Source organism: Varroa destructor, unplaced genomic scaffold (assembly GCF_002443255.2).
Source record: "Varroa destructor unplaced genomic scaffold, Vdes_3.0 BEIS01000005.1, whole genome shotgun sequence".
NCBI classification, from domain to species: Eukaryota; Metazoa; Arthropoda; class Arachnida; order Mesostigmata; family Varroidae; genus Varroa; species Varroa destructor.
In genome coordinates, this window is record NW_019211458.1 from 27,035,395 (window position 1) to 27,055,822 (window position 20,428).

General features: G+C 40.5%; 1 protein-coding gene across 21 annotated transcripts in view; it reads left to right on the forward strand.

Moving 5' to 3' along the window:
- The window catches only part of Dpp10 (Dipeptidyl peptidase 10), a 329,746-nt gene that overhangs the window by 301,930 nt on the left and 7,388 nt on the right, over positions 1-20,428 (forward strand). For all 21 annotated transcript variants that reach the window (XR_015329269.1, XM_086991325.1, XM_086991326.1 and 18 more), the window contains 12 exons: positions 5,174-5,257; positions 5,839-5,891; positions 6,097-6,251; positions 10,396-10,526; positions 13,290-13,495; positions 15,740-15,878; positions 16,334-16,480; positions 17,628-17,707; positions 17,960-18,237; positions 18,849-18,947; positions 19,574-19,649; positions 19,966-20,327. Coding sequence is in view for 20 of the 21 variants with exons in the window: in XM_086991325.1 (XP_086847451.1) it covers positions 5,174-5,257; positions 5,839-5,891; positions 6,097-6,251; positions 10,396-10,526; positions 13,290-13,495; positions 15,740-15,878; positions 16,334-16,480; positions 17,628-17,707; positions 17,960-18,237; positions 18,849-18,947; positions 19,574-19,649; positions 19,966-20,327 (1,810 nt within the window). In the remaining variant the exon portion in view is untranslated. The remainder of the gene's footprint in view (positions 1-5,173; positions 5,258-5,838; positions 5,892-6,096; positions 6,252-10,395; positions 10,527-13,289; positions 13,496-15,739; positions 15,879-16,333; positions 16,481-17,627; positions 17,708-17,959; positions 18,238-18,848; positions 18,948-19,573; positions 19,650-19,965; positions 20,328-20,428) is intronic.

Genomic DNA, 20,428 nt, shown 5'->3' on the forward strand with positions numbered 1-20,428 from the left:
ATAGTCATGCAAAATGTCATCAGAAACGGCGAGTATAACTCGAAATGACAAAAAGACGCACGACTTATTAGGCTATAAATTATTTCAGAGAGTAGAAACCGTCAGGTTAACTCCAAATAGTAAGCGCGTTGTTTTCGTCGCGATTTTATACACCGGATGTTTTAATCCTCATTGCAGGTTCTTTCTAGCTTTCCCCCCAATCCTGCACTGGATTCATTCTAAGCCAGCCTTATCTTTCAAAACAAAATGATTTTGCGACCAGTCCTGCTCCTGTTTCCATCTTCGACTTCGCGGCTCGAAGATATCTAGACGGAGAGTGCAAAGCTGTCCCCTACAGCGCAGAGTCTATATGCCTGCTCTCCTTCTTTTTACACCTCTACAATTCTTATAGTAATATGGCCAATGGCATTGGAGGTAGGAAGGAGCCAAACACTCTACCGCTTGCCCTTTTCATGTCAAGTACGGGTAGCATATATAATATCTGAAAAAAAAACGAGTGAAAATGGTTGTGGAGTATATTTACCTCGTAGAGAATCGTGATTTTCAAACGCTTGTTGCTGAGAGCTCGGGTGCGATCTAGAGGTTTCTAAAGAAGCCTTTATCAATAACTGAACAGGTATGTAACAATTTGATGCTCTATTCATGTTTGCTGATACATTTATCTAGTTAATCTTCATCTTATTCGGCAAGTCAGGCCATTGAATGTCCCAGATTTCGAGTGACATGGTATTCATTATACGTTATACGTACGTTAAACTTGAAGATACGTTTCTTTTTTATGTGGGAAGTTGTGAAATGCGTGATGTGCATATGGAAAATTACCAAACATGGTTTTTTTAATCCTTTGGTCCTAACGAGACGGGACTACGCCGGTTAGAGATATCTAATTACACTTTAGACGCCGTAACAGCTTCGCCTTATTTTTTCTATTTTCTGGCGTATTTGTTTCAGACGCATCTGTTTCTCTGTACATACATTACCGCAATTACTTGCCATGAAGATGCAATAATAAGTATTTTAAGGGTGTTCTTGGGTCGATATAATCCCTACACAGGTACCTCTATATCGCGGATCGTCTGGGGTGTAAACAACAGTGACTTCTGTCTACTAATGGTGACAGATCTATCTGACACTACCGGTCATTTATGCTGTTCAGCCAAAATGGATGATATTCATTCGTTTTTTAGAGGAAGTTAATTTAAGAGTTACATAAGCTTGGTTGGTTAAGTTGGTCCAACTGAAAATCTCAGAATCATATCCATGCGTCGTTAGATATAAAATGAATAAGCTAACAATGATAAGCAACGAGAAGCATAACTATTTTTTAATTGCGTAAGATAAGAACTCAGCCGACAAGTGAGAACCCAAAAAATGAAATACCAAAAAACAAACACCAAAAATTTACTGTAATAGATCTCGTGTACATTATCTTAAGGTCAGCCTGTTATGTAAACATATGTAGAATCGACCCAAATGAGCAATATCCTTTGCATACGGGAAACGTGAGAAGTAGGCCTAATACGTCGAAACTAGGGTTCTGTTATCGGCACTGAACTTTTTCAACCACAATAATTCCGCAATGGACAGTCCTTCCTGTAACACAATTCAATCAAACGACAACTTTTCGCTGAGTACTTTTTGTGCTTTTAACGGCGTATCTAGTTAATCGTACGATGTCAGGAGCACCCACGAGAGTTCGACGAGAACAATAAGTTATCGTGGAAAGTAAGTTCCACAAATGGGTTACTATTTGAACGTAATTGTAAGTGCTTAGCTAATCTGTACAGATATATAGTACAAATACAAGTGAATTTATTTCACTCGAATTAGAAATGCTCTATTCTATATGACATTTCATAGTATCGATATAATTTATAATTAGACCTACTTAGAGATATTAACATGAAAATCAACTCTGTCTAAAACTAGATACCCTTTATTCGAATTTCTATAATTAGGATTAGGTAGGGTTGCGGGCATCGATACGTGGAGAGAACCTCATCGTACTGACAAATGTTTACGCTTTAACGTATTCCATCGAAGCGTTGCTTCAAGAAATGATCGACCCTTTTCGCCGATCATCTCTTTACGTTTTATTTCCACTTTAATTTAGCAAATAAACATGTTACCACTGTACCATCGTAGAGACAAGATTTAGGCTATCGTCCATCTAAGTTCACTCACTTAGCGCCTTACAAAAGAGAGGTTTATATACGACAATACGATTAAGATATTGGCCGAAACTTATTTGTGACGTGTTTGCTTTTGTTGCCATCATTCTAAAAAAAAAACGCTCGAAAAGTTATTATCACCTCACGGACAATCAGATAATTTAAAGTGCCTCCGAAATCTTACTAGGTGTAAGTAGTTACTTACTACGACCGTTAATTTGCAAGCGAAGTTGGTTGAAGCCGTCTAAAGGATTACACTTGCCATTTATGTTACGTTCAATGCACCACAATTAGCGGTCCCACGTGATAAGAGGAGAGGTAAATTTTTTAACTAAGTACTCCGAAATCAAATAAAATCTCTTATAATTTTATAGACATGTTACCTATGTAATTGGGAACCAACAGTAAGTCGTTCCCATCATAAACTCGCTTCTTGAAAAGACTCTTTGACTGGAACACATCCGTGAACTCACCTTAATTGAAGCCCTTGACCTCGATATTTTTCAGCGTTTCGATCTTGTTTAGTGTAGAAATCATATATGAAACGGACCAAATAATAATCACGCGTTTGCCTAGAATAATGGCAATTTAACTTCTAACTCGGTATAGTTCGTACGAGTCAACAAAATAGATGTCCTTCTTGTCTACATAATCATGAGCTTGTACTTTTCCTTCTATTGTGGTCTGCGCGGTCCGACCTTCTGTTTCCATCCTTTATTATTCTACTACTTCGTCTGTCTACATTCTGTGTCTTGACTGACCATTCTGTCAACCGAGAAAAAAAGTACTGAATGGTCCGTGACCGCAAGTATGGGCCTTTAAGGCGAGAACATGAGTAGATGAGTCAAAAGAGACAGGTGGCTTGATTTGCACAAACAGGGCTTTTGCAAAGGCAAGCAAGGAGAGAATCAAGAGACCGAACTATGCCCCTGCCGGTTCTAGTCGGCCAAAAGCAGTCTATTCTCTTACACAAGGGCATTTCTGCTCTTCTGAATAGTTCTGCTGTACTTGCACCGCACTCTTCAGCATCGTACATTCTCTTTGGAAGAGAACGAAGAGGATAGGGCGCTTTATCCTACCGAATAACTCCATCAGTACATGCTATTTCATCCTTTAGAATCCGCTCTTCTGTCTTACCCTATAGATCGCTTCCTTCGTCTCGCCTTTCAGATCCCCAAAGGACCACTCGACTACTTTCTCGATAGTTACAGTGAAGTAGAGTAAAAAGCGGCCCCATACGTCGTTTCAAAGTTCCAGATTGATTTCAGGCAACGGCTATAGCTAAGCTATCTAGCTAGCAGAAGCGTCCGTAGCGTTGGGGGGAGGTCACGGTAGACGTCGCGCAAAGAAAGAAAGCGAAGGTATTCCTAAAGATCGACCCCTGCTGCGTCTGCTGCTCTGAAACGTGAAATAATCTTCGCTGTCAACATTGTAGGAGGTTCCTTTATGCCTCGGGCGACGTTGCCGTTGTCAAACGTTATGGATGTACTGTAACAACGTGGCAGATGGCAACTGAATTGATAGCAAGGAAGTGTAGCATTGCATTTTAATCCAGTCCAGTATTATGGTCACTGAGTCTTTATAGGTTTAGGCAGTCCATTCGTGTTCGAAGTCGGAGGCCATTTGCTTACAAAAACATGCATATAGCAACTTGTTGAAATATGGCTAGAAATGTAAGTCTCTAACTAAAATATTTACATACGCTAGTGTGGTATTTGGTTATATAATATTAATAGTGGATTTTGAGAGTTAGCTCATTCACCTGGGGAACTCTTGAAGGGAGGCTAGAACCCGGGCTCTGTTCACTGATACAACGATTTTTCGCTAAAAATTAAAGAACGGCTCCACTGCATTGAGAAGTGCTGTTTTCTCTGTATAAGAAGTTTGGAAGGAAGCGAGAGGAAAAAACCTAATAATATCGGAGGTTGTAATGTACGCAGAAGAAGCTCGATTGAGTGATCGAAAATTCTCAAAAGGGATAGTTGACTTCGAGCGCTGAACTTCTCGGTTCCAAAAAGGATCTATCTAAAACGAGAAGGTCGCTAAAAATGCTCTGGAAGGCTGTGACGATCGGGAAATCGTTGACCTTCATATAGGTAACATAGACTGGACCTGCAGTTTATTTTACATTTTCCTTTCGTTCTGGTCTCGCGCTGTGACAAAGCACTTTTTTTAGTACGAAAACATTTTAACACCTACTCTATTTAAAATGGCCTTCTTTAGCTTTTCCAATGAATTATAAAGCTTTTTCTTTTAATCAAACCAAATCGCTATCTTTGGCTTATTGCGTTATAAAGGATACACGATCAACTCATATTATACAACAAGTAGAAAAGTTATTAGGACACTCTTGATGGAACGTTCAGCGGATAAACTTGTTGGCTCTGCGTATTATACTTGAGCCACTGTGGGCCAACATAAACTCTATCGTGGTAGCTATGGAACTTCGGTGAAGTTCGCGTTTACTCCATTATTTAGCCAAGCTGCGTAGGTCTAATGTAGCAGTGCTGATGTTTTTACTGCTGTTAATACGAATTTTTTTAAGAACATCTTCGTCACGGAAGCGAAGGCAGTATTGGGAGGCTTGTAGTTTTACGACATTTAAACGTGAGCCGACGACTTTAGATAAAATGTCTTCAGTAGAATATGCTTATAGTGTTCGTAGAAATGTGTTCAAGCAGCTGAATTTTCACCTGCCATCACTCTCGGATCGTAATGCATACATTTGGTAACGCAGCTGAGTTCTTAATTAGTTACTATGATGAGTGCGGGGGTGTCGACGGGGGTCTTAGCTTGCCAAATACATTAATTCATGTTTTGTAACCGAAATGATATTTTTCGTATTCTTTCACGATACTTATATGCTATTAGAAGCTTGCCAAAAGCCAGATAGAATTATGTATTTGTCTTCGAGCTGTTCTCCACCGTTCAGGGACGAAAAAAAATGTTAATCTTAAAAATCATATAGAATTCGACCATGTGTTTTTTTTGCGTTTTTTCAGCGAACGTATAATGTGTATGGCACTGAATCGTACCAGATTTCGCCCGATCTTCGGCATCTTCTACTTACCGTTGAAAGAAAACCTGTAAGTACGCCTAACTTTGATGTATCACGTTCGGGAAGAACGACAGTCCTATGAGCATGACGGTAATTCGATCAAGTGTATACGAGGTACACGTGTGATCTTTTGCCTAGAGCTCCGCTAACGTTTCGGTATTCTGTTGGTTGTATAACCGGACGGCAAGTACCACACTGGACAAAATCTTATTAATTCTGTGCATATTTTCATGTTGTTGTAGAGTGTTATATCGTATATATACATTTTACTGCGAGCTAAATGCAAAGCAAATTCTAAAACTATATCGGTGTCAAAATCAATCATTTAAGTTATGTTTAAGATAAATTAGATAAGATAAATTCTGCCGCTAACTGATAAGTCAGTTATTATTACTAGTTATTTATTATTATTACGGCAGTTATTAATAACACACAATCGAGTTATGTTTGATATGGGGAAGATATAATTACGTATGGTCTATATGGTGACAGATATGGTAGCGGGTAATTCCTTTGTAATACCGTTTTCCTTATACAGCTGAATAGCTGGTAGTTCCGATATTATTGTGTCGGATTCTGATCCGACATAATTAATCCTGTTCTTTGCAGAAATACCGACACAGTTTCGAAGGAAAGTTTAAAATCTACGACATCCACAAAAAGTAAGCAGACATTAAAATTAACGTTTCGCATGCTCATATTGCTTAGGGAGCTATCCCAAAGATGTTGGGTTGCACTTCTGCTACCCAACTCGACAGAGAGAGATCACAACTATAGCAGTTATTACTTAAAAGGTTTAGTCATTTCTTGAAGCAGAAATTAATGTAGAACAACTGAGAGCAAATATCCTCGTCATCTTTTCTGCAGACATGCTTACGACTTACATTCGCCGGGTGGCCCAAGGAGTCTGCTGCAGTTTGCCGGATGGGGGCATCGCGGTTCGCAGCTCAGCGTCGTCTGGAACAACGATCTCTACTATTACAATTCTGTCAACGCAGTTCCGGTTCGACTTACCAATGACGGTACGTGCGAAATCTCATATAAAAGGAGAAAAAAAATGTCGATCACGCTTTCAGAAAGCTGATTGAAGGCAATGCGATTGAGGCACAACGCTAGTATCGCTCTCAGTTGATGTCAGATGGAGGTTTTTAAGGAGACAAGACATTAGTAAAAACGGAATGCAAATAGTAAGGTACGTATAGTCAGAGTTTGGTGGCTGTATAGAACCGAGCCGATATGTGTGAGGTGCTCAGGTGATGCAATTTTGCTGTTGGTGGTGATGTTCGCGCATGCGCAACTGGCACCGCCAGTCTCAATAGATTGATTTGTGTTACCTCTAATATTTAATCAGTTTCTCACCGTCATCACTTAGATTAACACTTGAATGAGTCGTCGTTCCAATCATCAATGGAAATATAAGGAAAAAATTAGCAACAGGGACTTTTGTCATTCGCTTTAGCTTAATGTGTCTTTTACTGCTTTCCAGATGAACAGCGCTCAACGGAGGTATCTATTTAGGGATAAAGCATAAGGAACTACATTTGTCTTCCTATAGAAAAAAAACTTCTCAGTATTTAAGGTCTAATGAGATACCGTGTAAAGCTAAGCATTTGATCGAATTTATACCGTACCAATTTTGACTAGCTTGAATCTACTTTTCGTCTTGTACGTTTTTTTTACCTACCATCTATTGCTGCATATTTTACGATAAACAAAAGCAAATTTACGATGAGTAAAAGGCCACAAATCGAAATCTATTCCGAAATAAAAGACAGATCGACTATCGCATCCACATACGCCAGTTTTATTCTCCTTATAGCGACCAAGGAATTCTTGCCGGATATTCTTAACTATTCTTGTGCCTGATTTACGCTTTAAAAAAAGAAAAAAAAAAGAGATAGGCCGACGAGCTTTGTTGAATCATCACCTTTTTCGTCATTTAACCTGTCCAAGACAGAACTCATTGGCCGCACCGCTTTTAGGCCAATAGCTTCTCCTTCTTTTTAGCTTTCTCTTTCCTGGTTTGGTGCAAGGTGTTCTTCTATCTGATGACGATGACCATGGGGTACACAGCAACAATGGCGACGCCACGTCCTGTTTTGGTTACGCGATCGACATCCGCCCTCGTGTCGATCACTGTTTCGTTCCGAGAGGCCCTCGCGCCTCAGCGTCTAGTCGTGGAAAATCAGACGAAGCAGAAGATTTGCTGGAAGATTTGCAAAAAACAACAGAAAAATAGAAGATAGATAAACAGACAATCAAATGAAAGAATCTAAATCAAGAATTGGCAAATGGCAGACGCAATCCATATAGACTATTTAGAAAAGATACGGGACATAACGAAGCGATATCGCCTATGCTAGTGGTAAAAACAGTAACTGCCTTGCTATGGTTGGTAACGTCTGTTGTTGTCGTCACTCGCGATCATACGCCCCTGGATGGCAAAATAAAAAAGGTGAAAGGAGATGAAATGACCGAAATAGGAGGAGTACTACAGGTACTGCCAGTTCCAGAGCAGCAAAGAAAGAGGTCGAGGAAGATCGCAAAGTAAAATCGATACTGGCTGCCCTGTTGCAACTAAGCTCTACCAACGCCCCCCGGCCATTGGTATCGTGTAATGATTACCGAAGGACAGGCTGTTGATCGGCTGGCGTCGCTGGTCCGTGGTTTTATTGTGATGGTTGATGGATGATCGTAAGTTAGGGTGCCCGCTGTTGTTTTTCCTTCGCTCTGTGCGCATTTCAAGCCAGCAGCCGTCGCGCCGAAGTTGCTATAAAGTGCTACGCTGCGCTTTATGGGTTCCGGCCACTACTGCGGTCTCTCTTTCTTCGTTCGCCTCGGATGCACGTTGTTTATGTTTGGACTGGTTTTTTCTAGCGCAGTAAATTACTGCAGCAATGACTGCGGGGAAAGTGACGCAGGGGCAGTGAAAGTCAACAGAAAAACTGTGCGGTCTGCTAGTTATGGCAGTCTTTGCTCTCGATACGCTGGGACGTTCGTGGTGTTTATAACCGCTTACGATGCAAAACGACTTCAGCCAGCTTCAACTGATATCAATGGCTATGACGATGTACAATAGATGATGACGAGTACGACATGGAGTATGAGGAAGTATTAAACAGGGGAAATGTGTAGAAAGGTTGGTGATTTTCCGAAACATCAACGAGCAACAGAGACCTCACAGCTTTGTCTAATTTCGACAAATACGTGTTATATCTAGACACGACCGTGAATACGCACGCTTTTTTTAATAGTAAGAAAGAGGGCGAGAGATTCAGACTGAGGAGGAAAGCATCAGCACTGGCGAGCAGTTACCCATAAGACAGGTAGCAGCGATATCAACGTAGCGTGCTACGTTGAGCACTTTTTGTAAAGGCAGGGACATACTGATAATATGACTATCTTTATATTTTACAAATAAACTTATTTCACCCTTACAGACTATATGTACACAAATATGTGTACGTGATTACGTCTGATGATTTGAAGCAGAGGGTCAACCTTTGAAGGAGTGATAACGCTTGGCTGATACGAAATTTAATGTAAGGGGACGAAACGTTAATATTCACTTTACCGCTAAAAATTGAAATGTATAAAAAAACGTCACTTGACAGATACCACTTCTGAAAAATATCTGATTTTTCTAGAGACACCTGTTGAAAAATTAAAAACAGTTAAATATCTGATCTTTTGTTGACACACTGAATAAAACTAACTAGAAGAGAAAAAAGCTAGGAATTAAATTTAATTTATCGTACCTGATAATGTTCCGTCAGCTCTAAAATTATTAGTTTATTATGCTTATGGGGCGTTTACTGTCGTCACGATACGATCTTTGCCGAATTCGAAAATTTGTCAGTCTTTCAATGCGCGTTACTTAAATCCAGCTAAAAATAGCATAGATCAAACACGACATATACTTGCTTGGTACCAGTGAAAGAGACTGATACATGTGTGAGTATCTCTGAGGTTACTTTCCGGACTAAATCCATCGAACGGGATTTAACATGTAGAGCAAACTGACTCTATGTTACTGCGCGTGCATGGATGAATACAAATGTTGGGCATTACTCGACCAGCCCAGCGTGGCCCATTACTTCACCGCCACAATCGGTCAACTTAAGTTAAGATGCATAACGAAACTCACATCATAAAGCTTTTAAATTTCCGTTAGTAATAATCTCTTTGATTGAGGAAGTTCTTCGGAAGGTAGTTTCTTCGAAAACATGCAACGGTGTCAACCTTGTTTTATAGGCAATGGCCGCAAATACGTAGTATGATATTTACAGATATCCTGGTTAAAAACTGTAATCGAGTTCTGTTAAGGTACTCGATTGTGTCGAAAAGATGTTGCATTATTACCGTACTCACGACCGAAGTCGATTTAGCCGTTTTGCTAACCTGTCTGAATGATGGTGAAGAAAACACGGAGTGTCAACTACCTGCAGATTTTTTCTTTGCCGCCACCTAGAATTAGGAGCTTCTTAGGAATTTCATTCGGGAAAAATCCAGTAGAACAAGTTGAACTTTTTCATTATTAGGCCTATTAGTCCTACTTTTTTACGCAATAGCTCTAACGATAGACGAAAGGACGGTCGTCTCCTGACTTATGCGCGTGTAATTTTATTTTTTCGGAGGAGAAAGCATTTCCTTAAATGATACAATTGAAGTAAATTTTTTCCTGGCAGCCTTTAGCAGTAATATAAATATTAGTGCACCCCAAGGCACTATTTGAAGTTTACTGCGCTTTAGTTTTGCCCTAAGAGTTGACCTTGAGCTTTGACACCTTTAATATGGTTGAAATTAGCGTGCTACGTATAGATAAATTCATCACTAGACAGTGGTCAGTGTCACAAGTACGCAGTCGATCTCCTGGAAGCTTAACGTTTTAGTGACGGAAGGTCTCTGCCACCTTGCCTGCGTACGTTTAATCCAATCGCAAATTAAGCGCAATCTATCCACTGAACAAACTTTATTATACAGATGTCCTAATTATGTGTCGTGTTAAATGTGAGGCTGAAAAACGTTTCAGCGTTTGGAAGAGACGCTCGTAGGGCGCCGTTTGTTCCGTCGAGATTTTGCTAGCGTCACTGTTTTCCATTTACCAAAAGTATATTAGCATGGCATAATTCAGTAATCATCCTGTGTCCATTGTGTTTTTTGCAGGTGAATCCGATGTTTTATTTAATGCTATCCCCGACTGGCTCTATGAAGAAGAGATCCTTTCCTCAAACAAAGCAATGTGGTTTTCACCCAACGGTGAAAAGCTTTGCTTCGCTAAATTTAACGATTCCAAAGTAAGTTGTGTTACTATGTGAAGTCATAGATAACTGCATCAAATGATAAACAACAATTCATTTATTTACTGTGTTTTGACCCTTTTTGTTTCGTATTGATGTATGCATGCAGCTCTGTATGTGACCCGAATAGTACATGCAGATAAAATTAGGGTACTGTTGAGATAAGGCTATACCCTACATTATTTTCATTTCGTACAGGTGATTCTCGCTGGCTGAGTTTCCGGTGAACCGTTTCAAAGATCCACCTAGTTTAGAAGTAAACGAATTCAGTATTATCCTTTTACGGTAGCAACTCGTACACAGAACACCAGCGACTACACGAGTTTCTTATAGTAACGTGTATTATCAGTTTCTTGATTTAGAGGGGACTCGCTCTGGTCATCATATGAAGGATATGCCTCATGCGTTATTGCTTCGATAATCGTTTGTCATCCTATTTTAGGCACACTCGAATATCGCTTAACACCCAGAATTGCGCTTTTTTTGTCCTATACTACACACAGAAATATATTGATATAATCTTAACTTGCAACCTTTACCATGGTGTCGGCATACCTGTAAAAGAGTCACAGACTCAATTTTGGCTGGGAACAGGTTATTTTCGAGCACTCTCTACCCCCTAGCAGCAATCCAGACGAATATCGCTGTTGAAGCAATTCCCATAGGTGCGAAACCTATTTCCCTTTGTCTGTCAGAAGCTTCCGAAAACACGCTACAACAAGCAAATGCTAGCAGGTTGGACAAAGCGTCACCTAGGGAACGCGCCCTTTTTGGAATATGGATTCAAGGTCCACGAAACTCCCCGTCTTACACATCCTCTGTTTTCGTCTATTAAAACCCTTTGTAGCTCTCTGTAACCTTATTGCCTTGAACCTGTTCGCAAGAGGCGCCACATAAGGCACTCTTCTCATGTCGGCGTCTTTCTCTACGCGGTCTGTTTCCGCGGCCTACAAGTGTATCGCATATTGCGTAGCACGCGCTGACTTGATACGTCTGGTAGCCGAACGAGCAGTACATAGCGGCCTGCAGCTTCCTGGCAGCGATGCCTACTTCATCCTTCGTAGCTATGGTCGGAATGCAGTTTCTTGTCTAGCCTCGCAGCATTGTATAGCCGATTTGAGCTAAAGTCAACCTATTTCCATACACCTTGTGGTCACGCCAACTGCTACCATCGTACATACATTATTAGAACGAGCTACGAGGCATATATACTATACGGATATAAAGTCAACAATTCCGGTGAAGATGTGCTTACCACTATTTCGTAGACGGGTATTGACCTGGAATCCTCTGTTTCAAGTGTGTTGTACTGTCCTTCTTAGGAGTAAGACCCCCCTTTTTAGCCTTTTGTTTTCGCCAGCCAGCAGCTTCAGAATTTTTATCTTTTATGAAATCCTCTGGCGAAATGCTTTTACGAACCAGATATAAGGCTAGAAGTAAAAGCAAAGAAGGGTTTACCATTAAAGAATCTACTCGTGGTTTTCGGACAGACAAAACCAAGGAATGGTTTCATGTCAAACAAGGTAGCTAATGCAAGCTGAAGTAGAATACACGAGTGAGCTCCTCTGATTCCGCTTAGGTTTTCATATACTGTGCCACCCGACTTATTCGACATTGTCCGTTTAGAACGGGTTTTTATACGTCTGCATACGGCTCCAGCACAATCCGATCAGCATTGATTAGAAGCACTTCAAAAATGTTCTCCACTGATATTAGTCAAGAAAAAGAAAGTAGTCTTTTGGCCTAGGCAATAGTCATTTCATTTACTTGTCATTTTCGCTTTTATGCGGATTCGTGTTCTCTTGGAAGGCAGAAATATACCTGCCTAAGTGACTACGGCAGCGCACAGAGCGGTTACTTCGGATAAGCTAAAAGGTTTTATCTTATATCCTGTTTTCTGGTTTTCTACTTTGGGTGTTGTGAAGCAATTAGGTCTTGACAGAGAACTAGTAGCAAACAAGAAATATGGTAATGCGAACTTAAGAAGCGAAGAACTCGTACGGTTGAGGGACATCAACGGTCTTCCGCCGGTAGCAGAAGTAGTAGCCGACGTTAACAAGAGCTGCTCTCCGGTGACCAGGCAAAGTTCCGGGACTAGTCAATTGTATTGTGAAGATTTATCTAAGTCAAAACAAATGAAATGACGGTTAGAAACGCTTCAACAGCGCCGGCAGCCGCGACCTTCTTTCGCTGCAATTTGGATACGCATAGGAATTTATATTTTGAAATAACCATTGTTTCATTCTACGCTACTCCACTTATGTGCCTGCCGGTGTGTAAAAAGGTAGGGAAGTGGTAACGGAGAGGGCTCCAGGGGCGAATAAACGACGGGTTTATATGACCAGCTATTGGCTTCTCAATGCGGTTCGAAGCAGAAGTAGCAGCTACAGTTTGAGCTAGTCGTTCAGACACCCCCCATCGAACACAACGCTGAATGAAAAGCTCTGTCTGCATTGAGTATGCCAAATACGTGTGCAAGCAAATCATTCTAATCAACCCAAATAATATATTTATTGAATATGCAAGGACATATATATACTTGTAAAATATAGAGGCAATCAGCACATTGCAGTAGAATCGACAATAAGGGACATGCAGCACTTTTGCTGTGGGCTTAAGTGTACATGTGATCGCCTGCTCTCAGACCTTACGTATGTTCCACAGGTGTTGGTATCCTTTGCTATAATGCATCTGCCTTGTATTATATTTAATATTTAACACATTTGCTTTCGCCTTTTCTCTGTTTCTCATCTTCTGTAGGTGGATATCCAACCGATTCCTCGCTACGGCTCGGAACTTGACCCAAAGGCCAATCAATACCCTAAAATCGAGCAACTTCGCTATCCGAAACCGGGCAGGCCGATACCGTCCGTTGAGCTGTTCGTCTTTAAGACACTTCCAAAGGAGGGCGACAACAGCTTTCCGTCAGCTGTTGTCGTCAAGCCTCCACAGAGTTTACGTGGCAAGTGAGTATTACGATAGACACGAGGTATATGCACAAGAGCACTCACTGTAGGACCTAACAGGATATTCAATAACTGGGGGAAAGAGTGCTCAAACGATTCCTAAATAATATGCTGAAATGAATTTTGGCGGTATGGAATTACGTGAAATGTGACATTTTTTGAGCTTAAGTGAAGCCATAGCATAGATATTTAAATAATTGCCGGAAAGCTTCTAATTTTAGGTTTCTAGGTAGCTTTAAATGTCTTGTGTATTGGGGTGTTTATTTTTTTCAGTCTGGGGTATTACAGCGGGGGTGACGTAAGCACGTATAAATAGAAGATGTTCACGAGGTGCCGTATGAAAGCGTAGAAATTGCTAATTCTTATGGACACGACCAGGACATTGCACTACTGAACAAGCTGGTTCTGCGCAAAAAGTCGCACAGATGCATTTGTACCTGCGTATACATTTCTATTGGCTATTACTGGGCAAAAGGCCCAGATCCTTTGAGGTGGCTAAGCCTTACGATTTAAAGAAGGTCACTAAAATTGCCGATAAAAAATGTTTGCTACCCTCTCTGGCATTCGCGTATTCTAGTGCATTAACAAATCAACTACTCCATGAGGGTAGATTGTATTTATTAGAAGATTACACATTTCTCTAATTTCTATGGACTTGCTTTGCCTAGTGATGATTATCGGCAGCTGCGGTAGAGATTATACGAATCAGATCTGAATGAATATAGACGAAAGATGATCGGGCTTGATTCGTCACTATTTAAAAATGGTTCATTTTGGTAGAACGATACTGTTCCCGTTTTGCGTCTATTGTTACAGGAGCCGCTTGCTTCTCCTTTCGTTTGTGTATCTTTGATTTCTGTTGCAATTCTCTTCATAACCTTTAACAAGCATTTACCCAGCTAGCCCGCCTCGTTCGCATCCATGCACATTTGTCCCTGCTTATAGAAAAGCTGTCAATGAATAAACTGTTCCACCTCCAATAAAGTGACCGTGAAATCTGTTTTTACGTTGTGTTGATCAGTTGCGTATGCCGTTAAGGGTGAAACCTTGTGAAGCTGAACGTCAGGCAGAGTTACGCCCAAGTTAATACACCTCTGAAATAATAGCAGAAAACGGAACATGAAAAAAGGAGAGCACTGAAAATGGACGAACCTGGTAGGCCTGATATTTTTGGCGGATGAATGGAATATCTCATGCCTACTCTTCATATTTTATCGGGGTATCGGGGATTCGAGTGGAAGCGAACCGAATCCACCAAGATATCACAGTGACACGGTGAATTGATTTATTGGAAAGGTCATCCATGCCCTTCGGCTGTAGCTGCGCTCGTTAAAGAAGCTTTCCGATAGAAGTGGCAGCAGCAGCAGCAGCAACAACAACAACAGTGTTCTGATGAAGGAAACAAAAAGCCGTATATAATTGGGACCGGGATGTCCTTTCGGTCAGTTGCATGGATTGAGGAGCATCGGTTTTGTGATTTCACGGGCCTAGCGGTAGTTTGTACTTCTACTATTATAACCGTGTACATCAGCAATCCGGCAGATTTAAGTTGAAGTTCGCTTTTTCTTTACTCACGGTCTGGTAAAGTACTGCTTCCATCTTCAGGACGAACTGTTACTTCTGAAGCCTTGTTCAAGTACGCTGCAATACCGATCCTATTTGTGGAATACTGAATTGAGAGAAGTCATCATAGATTTACCAGTGAATGGTTTCTAAATAAACCACACAATGTTTATTGCGACGAGCGGTTTTATTACTTTCAAACAATTTGGTTTTCGTATTAACAAAATGGTGCGGTGTCCGCCTGAGTCTCACTGGCGAACGAAATACTGCTGGCATATAAGAATCTATTGGGTAGCATCTCTTTGAGTCCACAAGTAGCAGAGGTCAAAGGATTAGCTGCTGGAAAATTCAGTTTCTTTTTAAAAAGAAAACAAACTCAGCTTCGACGCTACAGCCAATGAAGATCAACGGAGGGCCAACGAATAAAGTCGTCAAAATGAATGATAACTAATGATGTCGTTCTGGAAAAAATCTTGAGATACTAACAAGGTTTGAAAGAATTGATCTATTAGTGACTTACGTAATATTTTTAGGTAGTTAAGCGTTACCAACTTTTAACTTGCACAATGTAAGTATTTAAGCATCGAAGGCGCTGACTAACGTGTCTCTACGTACGTCTGAATATTTATAAAACACTTTGGAACTGATATATATTCGTATGAATTTCAATTCTCCTTTTAGGGAATACTACGTCACGATAGTATCATGGATTGATGATAACCGCCTTCTGATGAATTTTCTGCTTAGATCGCAAACTCAGGCGGTGCTGGCTGTCTGCTGGGATCACAATCGCAAGAACTCTGATTACGAATGTGCTGAGGTAACCCTTTGAGGCGCCATATTTTCGGCTCTAATTAAATTCACTTTTCTCTTGAGATGGTTACTTGACCGCTTAACACCCAGTGCAGCAAACTGAAGACGGAACGCGGCCATTAAATCTGGGGTTATGGGCAAGCAACCCAGCGAATGCCAAGACATGTATCAACTTTTATATACATGCGTAAAAAAATAAATGTTCGGTATCTGCACTGCATTATATCCAATTCGTAACGTTCGTAAAAATGTCGTGTGGGATTTTTCAACCCACAGATTTATTTTGACATTTTTGCTATAGTCCATCTTACAATGATGTGACCGTTTCACTCTTAAAGCTGTTCTGACAAAAGGCTATTGAAACTTCGATAAACGTATTTGATATTTATGTACTGCGTAATGTTCTTTGTTTTTTTCCTATTTTCACGTATTTTTTATTATGATTTCAAAACCGAAACTCAGAGTCAAACAGAGACTTCGCATACTGGTTGGGTCGAAATCAACGATCAACCCTTGTTTGACGGCGAACGGCAGGCCTATTTTCTTCCGCTTCCTGTTAACGATGGAGCCAACGGAAAATTTTTACATGTGGCCAAAATCAGCCTTGCCGTGAGTACTATAAGTAGAAGTAATAAATATCATAAGCAAGTTTACCCACAGTATTGGCAGCCTGCGTTTCATTGTTCTAAAAAAATAAATTCTGCACGCATCCATCACGCTAAAGCTATCTAACGTTTTCAGCTGTGGCAATTATTCGTAATACCTTGTCTAACAAGCGGATGCTTCTGTAAAGTTGTCAACTTTTCATAACCTAACCTAACCTAACTGCTAATCATATCTAACTATGTTTGTATTTAGGTTGAAATTACGACTCCTCTGTAGGTTCTAGCATACTAGGTAGGCATACTGTAGGTACTAGCGGGGCCATCTATTGCTTTCATTTCTCAGTTGTTTGCCAATGGGCAATAGTTATGTACCGTTGGGACGCTTGCATTTAAAATATTTAAGATAAAAACCATATTTTTTGATTCGAAAAATTTCAAGTTGGTACAAGACAGAAAGTGACAAAGCCGACCAAAACCGATTTGTAAAGAGATCAATCAAATTGACTGCAAAAAGCAGAAAAAAACTTCGTTGACCTATATTTTCTAATATTTTAATGTATCTTTATCTTCTGAAAATTTTCCACTTTTGCTTAATGAACTTCTAATATTGATTTTAGTTCCCGTTGCAGGTATAATAAATTTCTATCTTATTGTTACACAAACATGCTTGATGGTTTTCAGCTCGTTTACAATTTGTTAAAATGCCATAAACTTGTTAAACTTGAGATCCTAAAAAAAAGGATAACAAGACGCTTCTGGAACAAAGGATGGCATAATAGTTTATGATGCCAAGATAGAACAACACAGCAAGAAGATAGGGATGCTAAATAGAAACAGCAATAGCTTTGGCGTCAAGCTTATAGGTCCTGCCGTTAGTGGGAAGCCTGACGTAGCAATTTTACACGCGCTCTGTCTATAGCACTGTAGGTGGTATCACTTGTTCCTTCTATGAGGACCGAAGCGATAGGATGAATTTGGCAAATGAAAAAGGCCTTAAAAAATGATTGTATTGTTTCCGGACCTAATTATAGCCCACCTTACTACATGACAAGTACTATACTATTAAAAAAGTTAAATAATTAACTATTTATTCTGTTTAAATACGTTCGCTTTGTTTACTAATGAATTTCAATCGCGATTTATCATTTCAGACCGGCGAACGCGATTACCTGACACATGGTCCGTTTGATATCGTATCGCTTAAAGCATACGATAAAAAGAACAAATTTGTGTAAGATTGATCTTGCGAACTACTATCAACCATGTCAATGAAATATGTTACCCGTCACCTTACAAGGGACGCGACGAGCTATTATTTTCCCAGCTGGCTAGCTTTTGATTGAACTGTCCAAGTAATCATAAGCGATATTACCAAAGTCACTCTAGAGCCTTAGCGTTCGTTTGTGAAAATATCGTCCAAAGGCACTTGTCTTCGACGTAAATATGTCCTAATGTGTTTGTCTGTATTTGTCTATTCGTTTAGATACTTCTTGTCGACGCGTGAAAATGCCCCGGGCGAACAACATCTGTACCGTGTCAAGGATACAAAAGATGATGACAAGGAGCTCGAGTGCTTAACTTGCGATATCGGAAGTGGATCCGCCAACATTTCGGACTCTCCAGCCGATCTCAATGTCGACATCGAGTGCTCCTTCGTCGATGCGCATTTCAATCCCACGGCAGACTTCTATGTTCGTGAATGTCTTGGTCCAGGCATACCCTCAGTTGCCCTCGTTGATGTCGTCCAAAATAACACAGTCGGTAAGAAACGCTTCACTGTGGCTTCATCTGGTTAAGTTGTAGTTCTAGGGCTAAGCGGTAACGTTAACATATCGTTGGACTAGTCCATGCCTGTTATAGGTAACACTAATAATTAAATAGCGGCGATCGAAAGATTACGCCGCTAGTTCGCATAACTTACATGCGATCTTAACTAAACAGCATTGAATCTGTTGCGAGATACGGTTCCCTACATTTTACGAAAAAAGTTTTGACCTTTATCGATGTATATTATTTGTATAATATTTGACGTTGTGGACCTTTTATAATGGGTATGGTATAAAATAGTTGAAATACATACTTTTCTCGATTGTGTTTATGTAACAATGGACTATTTCAAAAATATTACAGAAGAAGCTGTGAAGAAGTGCAGAGAAGTTGTGCTGTCACTCTTTCTGTGGTGGATTTGAAATGAATGTTTAATTTAAATCAATAATGTAAATTTGAACTTGGTGACTACAATTGTTTGTTTAACGCTTTCTACAGACTGTTCCATAACCATGACTAAAACGGAACTTATAGAAATGGAAAAAACTTCAAAAACTGAAAACGTAGAACTAAACTCTGACGAACTTAAATTTTCCAAATTTCAGTGAAAATTATGGATACAAATGACCGCCTGCGTGAACTAGTCGAGATTCGAGCTATGCCTCAGGTCCGAAATTTCTCAGCCCCTCTGACGGACAAATATAGTAAGTTTCTTTGATGAGCTCTTTCTGTTTCCCAACTTTTCATCATTCATTCATCGTCAGCATATTCGTACAAAGAACGCATGCTGTGTTGCACCTATCGGTAAACAGTGCAAGCAATCATCGCAGCATTATTATCAATCTTTTGTTCCTAGAGGTAAGGGCCAAGACACGCACGACCCATTTGTTTTTGTAGTCCATTTCGTGGAACCCAGTTACCTATCTGCAAGTGCAATGAAGCTGTGTAGAGCAGCAAACTTTACTTGCACATAGGTAACTTACTAGATCGATATTTTCGTTGTTATTCTTTCTGAGTCTTTGCGACGTTGAACGGGAAAGAGTTGCCCCCGGTTCTGAAGAAAGGCGTTTCTCTACTCCACTTCCTTAGTAGGTTCCAGCATATGGTTAATAACAACAATGCTTGAAGATGCACCTAGCGGCACATTTCTGCGCTATTCTCAAATGGCTTCACATTTAAATACGATGTGGTACATGTTATTGATTCATTGTTGTTATGTGACATAAGTTACCTCCAGGATTCACAATATAACTTCATCTAAATAGCAGATTTCGTCACAATTACATAATCAGACATATGAACGATGTCGACACCCTTTTGTCATCCATAGATGCTGCGGTGCGTCTGTTACTTCCGCCAGGACTTCGTGATGAAGAAATCATCAAATACCCAATGGTGGTTGACGTGTAAGTCTTGTTTGCTGATTATTAAAAACTACGCTTCTTGCGCAATGTCCAACTTTCATCAGACCTTGTCCGACATGAATAGAAAAGCAGTTGTACATTAGAATTTTTCTTGAGAAACGATTATATGAACTGGCTAACGTGGGCTCAATAGGACGTATGAGTGGCATCACTCCACCATGTTATACAAAAAACTAGATGTTTAAGGCTTGTGTTGTGGATGTTCAACAGAACATCTTGATGACCTCTTATAAGTCAAGGCTTGACTAACGAACGCATATCGGACTGTCGTGTTTCATCCGCCTCACTGTCGCTGCAGTTACGCTGGACCAGGATCGATTGCAATTCAAGAGCGTTTTGTGATCAGCTGGGGTCACTATCTAGCTTCAAAGAAAAACATCATCTACGCAAGTATCGACGGACGAGGCTCCGCCCGACAAGGCGAAACTCGAATGCACGAGGTCTATAAACACCTTGGCACTATCGAAGTAGCCGATCAGCTGGCCGTTGTACGCTACCTCAAGAGCATGCTACACTTCATTGAAGAGGATCATGTCGCTTTACAGGGGTGGTCCTATGGCGGGTACGTGACAGCCCTGGCACTTGCTCAAGACAGCGAAACCGACCCCGTCTTCTGTTGTGGAATCTCAATCGCGCCCGCTTCCAACTGGCTATACTATGGTAAGTTACTGCGTCATTGTACGGGAACCTATAAGGACGATGAGCTTGAGGCTTGGGTCATGTTCACTTACGATGCGATCCCAGCGAGCAGCACCTATTTA